Genomic DNA, 13110 nt, shown 5'->3' with positions numbered 1-13110 from the left:
AAAATAGAGGAAATAAAGAAAAAGAATGGAGAGAAAGAAGGAAATAAGACTGGGATATAGGCTGTGTTTAAAATAATAATAAAAATAAAAATATAAAATATAGGATAGTAGGAGGGTTAGTTGTAGAAAGGTTAGTCAGTAACACTAGAGGGTAAGAAGATGAGGGAAGGAGTAAGCGCGGTATGAATGAGGATAAGAAATGATTGTAAACCAAGTTCCGCTTCTTGACTGTAAGTTGAAGTGAATAAAGATTATATATATTAAAATGAAGCAAGAACACACACTTATTGGAATATAATATAATATTATATATACAGGGTGTTCAAAAAAGACCGGAACCTTTGAATAACTCAGAATAATCGAATTCTAGGACGAAAACACCCCAAACAAAAGTTGTAGGGTTAAAAAAAAGGGATTTGATGGTGAACTAAAATTTGACCCTGAGGTCAAGTTTAGAGGTCATTTGAAGGTCAACTCGAATTTTTTTAATGGAAACCCCCATTTTTTACCCCGGATTCAGAAAGAGAGGGAAATTTTACGTTCAGAAAGGTACTTAAGTCATGGGTTGAGATGACCTTTAGGGATCATTTAGGGGTCAAATCGTATAGGACAGAAAAATCTATCAATAACTAACTTTAATCATGTTCTAGGGGAAAACACCACAGACAAAAGTTGTAGAGTTAAAAAGAAGGGACTTGATGGTGATCTTGAACTTGACCTTGAGATCAAGTTTAGAGGTCATTTAAAGGTCAACTCGAATTTTTTTAATGGGAACTCCCATTTTTTACCCCAGATTCGGAAAGAGCAGGAAATTTTACGTTCAGAAAGGTACTTAAGTCATGGGTTGAGATGACCTTTAGGGATCATTTAGGGGTCAAATCGTATAGGACAGAAAAATCTATCAATCACTAACTTTAATCATGTTCTAGGGGAAAACACCACAGACAAAAGTTGTAGAATTAAAAAGAAGGGACTTGATGGTGATCTTGAACTTGACCTTGAGATCAAGTTTAGAGGTCATTTAAAGGTCAACTCGAATTTTTTTAATGGGAACTCCCATTTTTTACCCCAGATTCGGAAAGAGCAGGAAATTTTACGTTCAGAAAGGTACTTAACTCATGGGTCAAGATGACCTTTAGGGATCATTTAGGGGTCAAATTGTATAGGACAGAAGAATTTATTAATAACTAACTTTAATTATGTTCTAGGGGAAAATTAACCTCGAAATGACCTTCAAAATTGCATTCCAAGAATAATCTAAGGTCACGGTGTTATGCCCCCTTTGAAACCCTGCAACTTTTGTCTGAAACATTTTTTGATATCTTGCTTCGTTTCCGAAAAATATGCCCGCGTCACTATAAATGCCCCACCCTGTATATGATATAGGAAAAAGTTAGTGGTACGTTTTACCGAATTTCCATTGCTTTGTAAAATTTGTGAATAAAAAAATAATCTTAAAATATTTTGCATTTTTTTCAATGCTTTCATATACAAGATTAAATAAAAAGAAAAAATATTTCAATAATACGTTTAATTGCTTATCTTTCTCAATATAATATCTTAGGCCCAGAGTGCCGAATATTATATGGAAATCACACAAAATAAATTTATTAATGTCACTCATCAACGGATTGTTTGAGAAGGAAAACAAACATTGTGGCATTCGAATGAGACTAACTGTGATACAGCAGAAACGTTAAAACCTTAAAATATTTTAACTCTGTTTAAGAAATATAGTAGAGGTACGGTAAAACTTTTCTCTAATTATTTTTCTTCTAGTTTTTTTAATGTAAGGGAAAGAAGAAGAAAATGTTAGAGAAAGAGAGAAAAGTTTTACTAAAGAAGCACACACAAAGTCTGTCCTTTTTAGGGCCACTTGATGTACAAATTTGACTGAACGACCTCCCCGCGGTGTACATTGGATAATGCGAATGCTGATGATATGTCAACTTTGAAGTTTCGTATCTTGGGAACGGCTTGCGTAAGAGACATCAATAGGTAGTGTTTTGAAAACGTCTCGACAAGGGCTACAAGAATATGCAATTAAAAATAGGGGGTTTCATTTAAGAAAACATCGATGACCTTCACCTGATCTTCAATAGGTCACTCAAGGTCAAGTCCATATTTTCATCATCTGTCCCCCTTCAAGTCCTACAATTTTTGTCTGAAACATTTTTCCGTATCATCCATATTTTTCGAGATGTTTGCCTGGGGAGATTAAAATGGGACACCCTGTATATATATATAGAATATACCTTCCAAAATTTAGTGTAAAATTTTAGAATCGTCTTTATTATTATTTAACAAATTTCGGAGAACATTTTGAACATTTGCTATAATAAATAACACTGTATAATAAATAAATTATACTCTAAGTCGTCTTTTTGTATCTAAACATTTTTTTATACCTAAAACTTCTAAGTATGATTTCTCGAAATTCAAATTAAAAAAACAAACAATTCTATAAAGAGAATCAAAAGATCAAAATAATATGCCACTCAAGCCCTATTGACATTTAAAATTTTTGAAGAGGTGGCTACCCCTACGAGGGAGATGAAGCAATACCGTTGTATTTATCATACTTATAATTCCCTTTTGAAAACAAAGAACCCCGCACGGTTCTTATGGATTTAGATTGCGGTCAAATTGGCTGAATTTGTGATATGATGTAGGTTTTAACTCCCTGAACAAAAGTTCCAATGGCCACCAGGCCAAAAAATCAAAAGTTTTTAAGTTACAGCGACTCAAATGTCCAAACTTGACCTCCATCGTCAGCCATATGACAATCGTTGCCCGACTCTCACGACGTAAACGTGATGGTAGGTACTTGAGATTTAATGTATTTCAAAAAATGTGAAAAAAGATTCTCAAAGAGATGAAACATACTGTCCTTCTAATATAGTTATCAATAATTACATGTTAGTGATTAATTAAACGATATTGTCGGTGGTTATTTCACATTTTTAAAAAATCTTATAAACTTCCCCAAACACTAATTCAACATTTACATTTCTTCAACATTTAAATCTCAAGTGCCTATCATCACGTCCACGTCGTGAGAATCGGGCAACGATTGTCATACCGGCTGACGATGGAGGTCAATTTTGGACATTTGAGCCGCTGTAACTCAAAACTTTTGATTTTTTGGCCTGGTGGCTATTGGAACTTTTGTTCAGGGAATCAAAACCTACATCATATAAAAAATTCAGCCAATTTGATCGCGACCCCAAATCCATAAGAACCGTGCGGGGTCCTTTGACCTCTTTTGGTATTTTTCGCAAAAATTAGTTATTTACAAAATAAACAGGGTAAAAACTTTTAAAATAAACACTATATACATATATACATATATGCGTGCGCACATATGTCGTTTGTTCACTAGCTTTTATAACTGTTTGATACTTTTTTAATATATCTAATCTTAATTTCTATAAATTATGAAAGAATTATAACAAAAATATATTAAGCATTTTTATGCAGAGTATATTTAATTTTGTACATTTAGCACATACACATACATACATCTCATATTAATAGTATATAATATCTATAATAACTTTGTTAGGAAGTATACATATAATTACAAATAAATCAAATATTTTTACAAATTTTGTACATAACGGATAAAAATAGTTTGCAATTAGAATGATTTATATTTAAAAAAATTTAAGCAATGAGAGAAAGAGAGAGAGAGAAAGAGAGAAGATTATTATATAAAATTATAAAATGAAGTAAATAAGAATATTGTAATTAATAAAAATGCAGAGTTATACAAATTGCACAATTTGAAGAGCTTTTAAGCATATTGACAAAGTCATCATCATCATAGAGTTCTCAGTCTGAAGACTGGTTGGACGCGTATCTCCATCCTTTCCTATCCTGAGCCAACGCATGCATCTCTCTAAAGGTGGAGCACCCCATGTCTCTGACTATTTGTGAGCAGTAATCTAGTCTGGGCTTTCTCCTGCCTCTTTTTATTCTTATCTCCGCTTCTAATATGTCACGAACTAATCCTTTGTGTCTCAGCAAGTGTTCTACCATCCTATCTCTCCTATTCCTTACCGCATATTCCATATATTCCTTCCCTCCTTCACTCTTTCTAATACTTCTCTATTGCTAATCCTATCTATCCATGATATCTTCATCATGCGTCTGTAACACCACATTTCGAATGCTTCCAATTTTTTCCTATCTGCTTCCGCCACAGTTCACGTTTTGCAACCGTACAATGCCGTACTCCACATATATGTCTTCAAAAGTCTTTTACGAGTTTCCAAGTTTAACGCTCCGGAGCATAGCATTGCTTTCTTCCTGTTGAATGCGGCTCGGCCCTGTGCTAATCTTTGTTTTATGTCCCTATGTATCTTAGTTTTAGCCCTATTTTCGCGCCCCTTACATATCAGAATTTTGGTTTTCTTTTTATTGATTTTCTTCATACTCCTCTGTCAGGACCGTTTCCATTTCGTTCAATGCCACTTCCAATTCCTCTTTCCTAGATGTTAATCATCTGCTATATCATCCGCGAATCTGAGCATCTTATGCCCCCTTATGATTATCTTTTGTCCCTGCGTGTTAATTCCGAAATCTGCTCCTTAATATTACCGATCGCCTCTTCTATATACGAGTTGAAAATTAGCGGAGATAACGTGCATCCTTGTCTTACTCCCTTCCTAATATTCACTTCTCTACGTTCCTGCTCAATTTCTATAAATCGCCGTTTGGCTTTGTACAAATTATGTATTACTATCCTATCCCTACATTTTATCCCTACATTTTTGAGTATTTCGAACATTTTCTCCCACTTTACGTTGTCGAAAACTTTTTCCAGATCCACGAAGCCTAAGTAGACCTTCTTTTTTTTCTCTATTGTTTTTTTTATTGTTACGCGCAGAGCTAGAATAGCCTCGCGCGTTCCCCTGTTTTGTCTGAACCCGAATTGGTCTTTTCCTAATACTTCTGCTCTTTTCTCCATCCTTTTTTGTATGATCCTAGTTAGTATTTTTGACGCGTGGGAAGTTAAACTAATGGTTCTAAAATTTTCGCATCTATCTGCACCTTTCTTTTTTGGTAGAGTTACTATGATGTTCCATTTGTAATTATCCAGGATTTTGCCCGGACAAAGTAATTGACAAAGTAATCTTAAATAATTTTTGCAATGATGAAAGAGTAAAAAGCGATGTAGTTATAATATTTTCATATTTTAATATTTTTTATATTAATTTTTAATATAAAATTATATAAAAAATATACACAATTACAATTGCGTTAGAATAGTCTATTCTTTTTTATCTGTATATCTACCCATAACTGATAGTGTAACCCATAGACAGCATCAATGTCTCTTTGATCGCCGGATGCAATTGATATTCGATGTATCTAGTCAATACTTGACTAGCACCTTGCAAAAATACATCTTCCATTTCTCTCGTAATATATTCCTTCGATTGCCAATTCCTGTTTGGATCTTCTGAATCGATAGAATCGAATACATTATCGAAATCTTTGTCATCTATTACCAATTCCCTTACCTCGCGAGATATATTTTGCGATAGATCTTTGTTTTCAACGCTGTTGGTTAAATTAAGAGATTTTGTGAAGTTTTCCATTTGTTCTTCGCGTTCATTCCCGATGGTCTCTGTGAGGTCTTGCGGTGTCATAATTATCGCGGTGGTCGGATGTCGAGTCATCGAACGTCTTTGACGTAATGGTGATTTAGTAATCCAAGAATTCTTCTTCCACACGCCGAAATTTGTCTGCGAGTAACGCGGATGTCGACTCTCATTGGGTATAACAACGTCCGTTTCTTCAGTAATTCTCGCTAATTTTCTCGGTTCCGCCGCATCATATTTCTCATTTATAGACAACGGTAGCGGTGTTACCTATAACAAGTAAAAAAGATACATTACAAAAAGGGTTATTCATTTTAATTTATAAATCAAAATATGGGGTGACATGTGGCCTCGTGTGGAAAGTCGCGGATTGCTAAGCGAAAGGTCCCAGGTCCAAACACCAAACACAGTTCCTAAACATTCCATATATGTATATGTCTCATAAGAGTTTTTTAGAAAAAGAAGGAGGAGAAAGCTAGTTAAGGAGAAAAAAGGAGAATGAGGAGGAGGAAGAAGGGGGAGATGGGAAAGGAGGAAAAAAGAGATATATAGTTGTAAAATCGTTTATAGCCAGGTCAAAAGAAGTTAAAGAGATATTATAAAAGATTCGTGTACACTCTTTGCAAAAAAGCGCCTTTGTAACCCCAAGAGAATCAAATAAACGTTATTATATTATTAATTTCTTAAAAAATTAATTTTTTAAAAATATTGTTACATAAAAGTAAGTAGTTTACCTTGTCGCTGCCTAAATGATTATATGATGGCCATTTATCTTGTCGTTTAATTTGTTTGTTGAGGCGCGTAGGATGACAGCCATATGCATAGATCGAGGCGAATTTAGGTTCCAAGAAACTGGACTCTGTACGTATACGCATTTGACCGTGTCCACGCGCGATCGGACTCGTGAGGAAGTCAATTCCCGCTCGTCTCAATCGTAATGTCATTCTGCAGGATTCAGCGGAAATCGGAACATGATAATTTCGCGGCATTAGAGATACTATCGCGGACACTGACAGATCATTAAATACAACGCGTGTCTTCAGAGAATTGTTATCAGGCTCGTATACACATTGTTCAACTCGCGCCCATAGGCCTGCGGACTTTTTTGTGTTCTCCAGGAGCTGCAAAATAATCCTAATTACATGCATAATTCGCTTACTATTATTTGCTCAATTCTTTTTTATAACACAGATTTTTTTCGTAATTTCTTTATATTCCGTTTAATGAGAGAACCATTCATCGGTCTGCGCAGAGACGGGCAAAATAAGGAGAAATACCGGCCAATGCTTCGAAGGTTCATTCTTTGCAGGTACTGACAAGTTAAAAAAGCAGTGAAAGGGAAAACTATGTGTAAAAACCTGCCCGAAACGGACGAATTTTTGTCCGATCCGATGCATGTTCTCTCGTTGAACGGAGTATAGAGTGAATATTACCTTTATAGTTACACGTGAAACGGACATTTCCAGAGGAACAGAACGTAGTTCCCGCTGATACAGTATTCCAGTCTTCTCTTCGTCCAATTTGTTTCTTCTGGTAGAATCTCTGTGAAGTGCATCCAGAGCGCGCTCCAATCGTCCACTACATGCATTCCAATTGCTAATATCAGCATACACAAAACCAGTCAAGAGCATAAATGACCAAATTGTTAACTGTCTGAACTGCATCACCTATAATATAAGCATTATAATTCTTTATTATATTATTCTTTATTATATTATTATGCAGAGTGTCCCAGAATTAGTGGTACACCTGTTAATGGCAAATTCCTGGAATGATTTGGAGACAATTTTTTCTCAAAAATGTCGAGGCACCAATAATTTTCTAATTATAAGCGATTGAAAATAAAAGGTTTTTCGCAAACTAAGCTTTGTGGAAATAAAATATTAACAAAATCACATTTTTCAATTAATTTTAACTAGAGTTTACTTTAATAGAATTTTAATTTAAAGCTTCGTTACAAAGATACATGATGGCAAAAATTGGGAACATGCAAAAAATAATGGCTTCCCTCGACATTTTCGCTGAAGAAAAATCGTCTCTAAATCATTCCAGGAATCTGTCATTAACAGGTGTTAATATTATAATAGTACCACTAATATTATAATAGTACCACATTCTGGGACACCTTGTATACAGCATAAAAATGAAAATTTATTGAATCAAGAAACTCGTATTAAGTGTCTCGTGCCAAATCACACCCAATAACAATGTGAACCGCAAGTCACTACTATACGCAAGTACTAATAAAGTACTAATAAAGTACGAATAAAGTACACTAGTCAACACTGATTTTATTACCAATTATATTAGATTTTAGTATAACTTTGTGTCGCTGATTCGAAATATATTATATGGCATTAGTATTTCTAGATTGGCTCTAATTTTTGAGATAATAGGTGCCCCATGAAAAACATAAAAAATTCAAAAAATGTAATGGTCAGGCGTAGCATATCCCCAAATCATATGGAAACTGCCTCAAATTATACAAAAGTATATTGTATATGAAATACCTAATGGCATTGTATTCAATAAAATAACAAAAATAAAGTAAGCTGATTCAGATAATGACAATTAATGTATAGAAAAATGTTGTTTGTACGATTTTCTTTTATGTGAGTCTCTCTCCTCTCATTAGGATCATATTGAAGATAAAAAAATGTTAAAGAATAAGGGTGCTGTCCCATGGCAGTCGGAATTTCGGAAAACGGAATCTCGGAAAAGTACTAGAGTGGGGATCAATCCGATTTTTCGATAGCCTCGCTCCCCATGGAGTGATTTTTACGGAAAACGGAATGCTATTCTAACCTCAAATCGTCTTTCAATTTAGAAAATTTCTTTATTATCTTTTGTTATAATAAACAATACATGCAAATTTCACTGTTTTATATATTCTTCTATTGCACTAATTATATTTTCTGTCGGAAAATTATCAAAATAAATTTTTCAATTTTTACTAATTGCGGAAATATTAGTCCATGGGGAACCCAACCACAAAAAATCCGGACCGACAAGCACGCAACTTTTAATCTTGACAATACAATAACTATTTATGCGATAAAATATTTTGATTAAATATTGCATTGAATATTTATATATTAATAAATACTTACCGAACAATTATTTATTAACAATAAAATTCTTCTTATATGTATAGAGATAAAAATTCAATCCCGGCCAAATAATTCTGATTGGATGATCCTTATTCTAGTACTTTTCCGAGATTCCGTTTTCCGAAATTCCGACTGCCATGAGACAGCACCCTAAGAAAACAAACCAAACCTTGCTGCATATGTCAACAGCTATAGGTCGTTTGGGATAAAATCATAATTTGAGTATCCATTATCTCAAAAACTAGAGCCAATTCGGCAAAACTGTTGGCATTTTTGGATTCAGCATCCCCAAAATACCTTAAATTCGTTTAAACATCCTTGACAACTAAACAAAAGTTGTTTTTTTGTTGACCCAGTGTTATAGGATCTCATTGTCAGTAACGACAAACAAGGGAACTTCGCAAATCCGAAAATTTTGATTTTGATCAAACTTTACACACATATACGGCAATATTTAGAAATTTTTAGTTGCGATCCACACACACACACACACACACACACACACACACACACACACACACACACACACACACACACACACACAGAGGGTGTCCCGTAAAGATCGGATCAACGCTTAAGAATAGATTCCTGGGATCATTTGGAGACGATTTTTCCTCAACGAAAATGTTGAGGGAGGCCATCATTTTTTGCATGTTCTTAATTTTTACCATCATATATCTGTAACTAAATCTTAAATAAAAATTCTATTAAAGTAAACTCTACTTGAAATTAATTGAAGAATGTGGTTTTGTTAATATTTTATTTCCACAAGGCTTAGTTTGCGAAAAAACCCTTTATTTTTAATCGCTTATAACTCGAAAATTATTGGTGCCTCGACATTTTCGCTAAGGAAAAATCGTCTCCAAATGATCCTAAGAACCTACCCTTAAGCGTTGATCCGATCTTTACGGGACACCCTGTATATTGTGTATATATATATATATATATATATATATATATATATCAAGTTCTTTTGTTATATAACAGTTATATTTTATGTTTTCTAGAACAATTATCAGTAAGCAATGAGTTAAATTCAGGGAAGGGATCTCTATTGATATGCAATGAAAGAAAAAAAGAAATAAAGACAAGAACGCGCATATGCATATTAATTGAAGCAAAGTTTAATTAACAGCATGTAATAAAACTTAATATTTTAAGCAAGATATAAGCAAAGAATATGAGATTTACGCGTTCGCCTATCTCTCTCCCACCATTAAAGTATCTCTCAAGGCATATCCTGTAGAAACTCGGTGAACTCAAGTCGCCGAAACAGAGCATGAAAGCGTCTCCAGTCTGCCTATCACAAACGACAATTGGATTGTGTGAAACTAGGAAGTATGATCTTTTCGGATGGCTCATTAAGAATAATTGCAATATGCCGAAGTGATATCAATCTATATAAATATGATAACATATTATTCCTAGCGCAATTAATTTTTTTAAAACAAAAAAAAACAAGATAAAAAATCTATCTTCCAAATTATATATATATATATATATATATTATATATATATATATATAAGATTTATTAATAAAAATATTTGTATATACTGTTTATAAATCTACTGTTCAATTAATAAAATTCACATAATAGAATTAAGTTACACTAATTAAAAAGTCTATGAAAGTCAACATATAACATAAAAATATTAAATATTGAATTAAGAATATGTAATGTTTCCTGATTTCTAGTTGGCTAATGAATAAAACTGTCGCAATAACACAGACACAAAGCATTGCACTCATCTTTTTTACAGAATTTATGCAGAAGACTCAAATTACAGGAGATCTTCTGATATTGCTCGTGGCGAAATTGCATTGTTCACAATTGTATGCTAATGCAGATTCTAAATTTCATTCTGCTACACTCTCGTGCTTCATCAATCATCGCGTTCAACGAAAAAATCTGATATTTATCTGATATTCGCTCAGTGAATTCTTTCTCTTTCTCCTTATTTTATTATTGACCAAATATGTTATATGAGGAACTTATATATACATAAAGATATGAATATGGATTTATATATCGATTAAACAATAACGTATATACTTAAATCAAGTATTTAAATAGATTTTCTATAGAAACCAGAAGTTGACAGAGAAACAGATTAAGAAATATCTTTGAATATATTTCTTCTTATTTTAATCAATGCTGATTACTTTAAAATGTCATTTTAATAAATAAATTGATTATTGTTGCTTTAGAGGAAAAGAGAGGAGAGACTATTGTATATTCAAAAAGGCTGTGTCATATAATTTTGTTGTCATCTAGTTAGCTTTGCTCTAGGAATTGATTGCTTAATCTATTGTATATATGAAACTAATTATATTTTATTAATATATGATATAGCCTGCAAAATTCTTATAGGTGTTTTATAAAAAGTCTAGACTTTTTGTAAAACAGAGATTAGACTTTTATAAAAAGTGCAGACTTTTTGTAATTTTTTTTTATCGCTTATTAATTAGCATATAGCGCGTATACTTTCGCGATATGTATTTATATATAAAATAAAGTATAGATATAAATATATATTTATATCTATGCTTTATTAAAATTTTTAATTTTAAGAATATAAAAAACAGGTTTAAGCTTAATTCAAGAGGAAGAAGAAGAAGAAGAAGAATATCATACACTTACTTCGTGAAATATTCAAATTGATTTCGTTTTCCGATGACAACAGAGATATCAGCTGGTGCTTGTTGTGGTAACGCACGCCAAATCGCTCGCACTTCTTCGCGCCGAGACATCGAAGAACAATATGCGATCGAAGAAAGTGCTGCTACTCGTGCGCCACTCTCAGAGATACGCACAGCGATTCGCACTAAAATCTCATTCTCTTTCCTACTTACAAGCATATTGCGTGCTACCATGCGGTAAGTGAGAGGTAAAAAGTGAGACAAAGCGAGACTACTTTATACAGGGTGTACAAAAAAGGTGGTACCAAATTTTAGGAGTATGTAGTACTCATAAAAACACAATCCAAAACGAACGCTCGCGGATAGTTAATCCTCGATTATCATATTGTTTTCAAATGACAGTGTCTGGTTTTGTGTTGTGTGAGAGATGGCTAATTTTTTACACAAATTCTAAAATGACAAACATTTATTTCATTTATGACAGATCGAGCAAATGGCAATGCAGTAGATCTGTAGATTAAATTTATTTAATAATAGAAAATACTTTATATAATAACTCGGTAATAAATAATTTTTGAAGTTATTATAACTACTTATTAAGACTTTTTATATATATTTTATATGTACTCCTAAAATTTTTCTAATTACACTAAAATTTGGTACCACCTTTTCTGTACATCCTATATATAGATTGCTATATTATATATACTATCTATATACTGTACTATATTGTACTATATGCTATAATTAATTGATATAGTATTTATATAGATTATATATAGATCGATTATATCGATTAATTACTTGAATAGAATTAATAATTATATTGCAATGAAAAGGTCATCGCAAAAATCAAAGATAAGCTTTTATTAAAAAATATTTTTAAAAAGTTAGATATATATAGGATATATATATATATATGTGTGTGTGTGTGTGTGTGTGTGTGTACACGCGCGCGCGCACACACACACACACACACACACACATTGTTACGTACATACTCTCGTATATATACTCTCGTATGCAAACTCTCGCAGGGATGAATCAATGAAAAGACGTAAAAGTATTTCTCGAAATCAAATATTTTAAGATATATGATTTGTGTGAAGAGAGGGGCAGCGGGGGAGATCGAACAAACTATCAGACCCGAAAAACAGGTCAACGACTGGAACAGTCGATATTTGTTTCAAACATCGATATATATATCGATGGTTTCAAACGTTCGCCCGATGAGGGAAGGGGTTCTTTCTTGGTCAAAGAATTAAATTTCTGTATTTTAGGGAGAGAGGGGAGGAGGATAGAACTTTATGTAATTTTCGAGGCAAATATAGAGAAACGAATATGAATATATAATATTTTTAATTAAATTATATACATATATTATCTTAAAATTAGTATTATTTATTATAAAGTACCACCAGAGTCTTTTGCAAGCTTTATATAATTCTCATAATTAAAATTTAAATACAAAATAAATAGCGCATAGCGTATAGTAAATAAATTATATATAGAAAGAAAAATAAGAATAATTGAAAAAAATTTTTTACATTGTTTTTTTAGAAAAAATAGAATCAGAAAAAATAAGAAAAAATTTTCATATATAATTAGATAAAAAAAAGAATTGTCCATACATAATATAATAAATATGTAAGCAATTTTTTCATTTCTTCAACTTTCACTTTTTCTAAAAAATGTAAAAAATGAAAAGTTTGAATTTTCACGTGCTTTTTATCCCATTGAGCTATGGGCT

The 13110-nt window shown here is 32.5% G+C and overlaps 1 protein-coding gene across 1 annotated transcript; it reads right to left on the bottom strand.

The window, feature by feature from the left end:
* Positions 1-3599: 3599 nt before the first annotated feature.
* On the bottom strand, positions 3600-11459 carry LOC145945218 (uncharacterized). Its single transcript, XM_083054081.1, has 4 exons — positions 11362-11459; positions 7043-7276; positions 6344-6730; positions 3600-5879 (listed from the first exon to the last, which is right to left on the bottom strand). Exons 2-4 carry the CDS (start codon positions 7271-7273, stop codon positions 5298-5300), a joined length of 1200 nt encoding a protein of 399 aa, XP_082910207.1. The 5' UTR covers positions 7274-7276; positions 11362-11459; the 3' UTR covers positions 3600-5297.
* Positions 11460-13110: the final 1651 nt, after the last annotated feature.

Source organism: Prenolepis imparis, unplaced genomic scaffold (genome assembly GCF_030444845.1).
Source record: "Prenolepis imparis isolate NDT839.2.m4 unplaced genomic scaffold, iyPreImpa1.0 SCAF_14, whole genome shotgun sequence".
Lineage (NCBI taxonomy): Eukaryota > Metazoa > Arthropoda > Insecta > Hymenoptera > Formicidae > Prenolepis > Prenolepis imparis.
The sequence above is the reverse complement of the archived record's forward strand: the minus strand, read 5'-3'. Positions and strand labels throughout refer to the sequence as shown.

Excerpts from the sequence above, each read along its gene's own strand:
- LOC145945218 (XM_083054081.1), bottom strand. The coding sequence starts at position 7,273 with ATGCAGTTCAGACAGTTAACAATTTGGTCATTTATGCTCTTGACTGGT. Across the intron at positions 6,731-7,042 it reads TTTCACGTGTAACTATAAAG|CTCCTGGAGAACACAAAAAA; the intron begins GTAATATTCACT and ends ATTATTTTGCAG. Across the intron at positions 5,880-6,343 it reads ATCATTTAGGCAGCGACAAG|GTAACACCGCTACCGTTGTC; the intron begins GTAAACTACTTA and ends TACTTGTTATAG.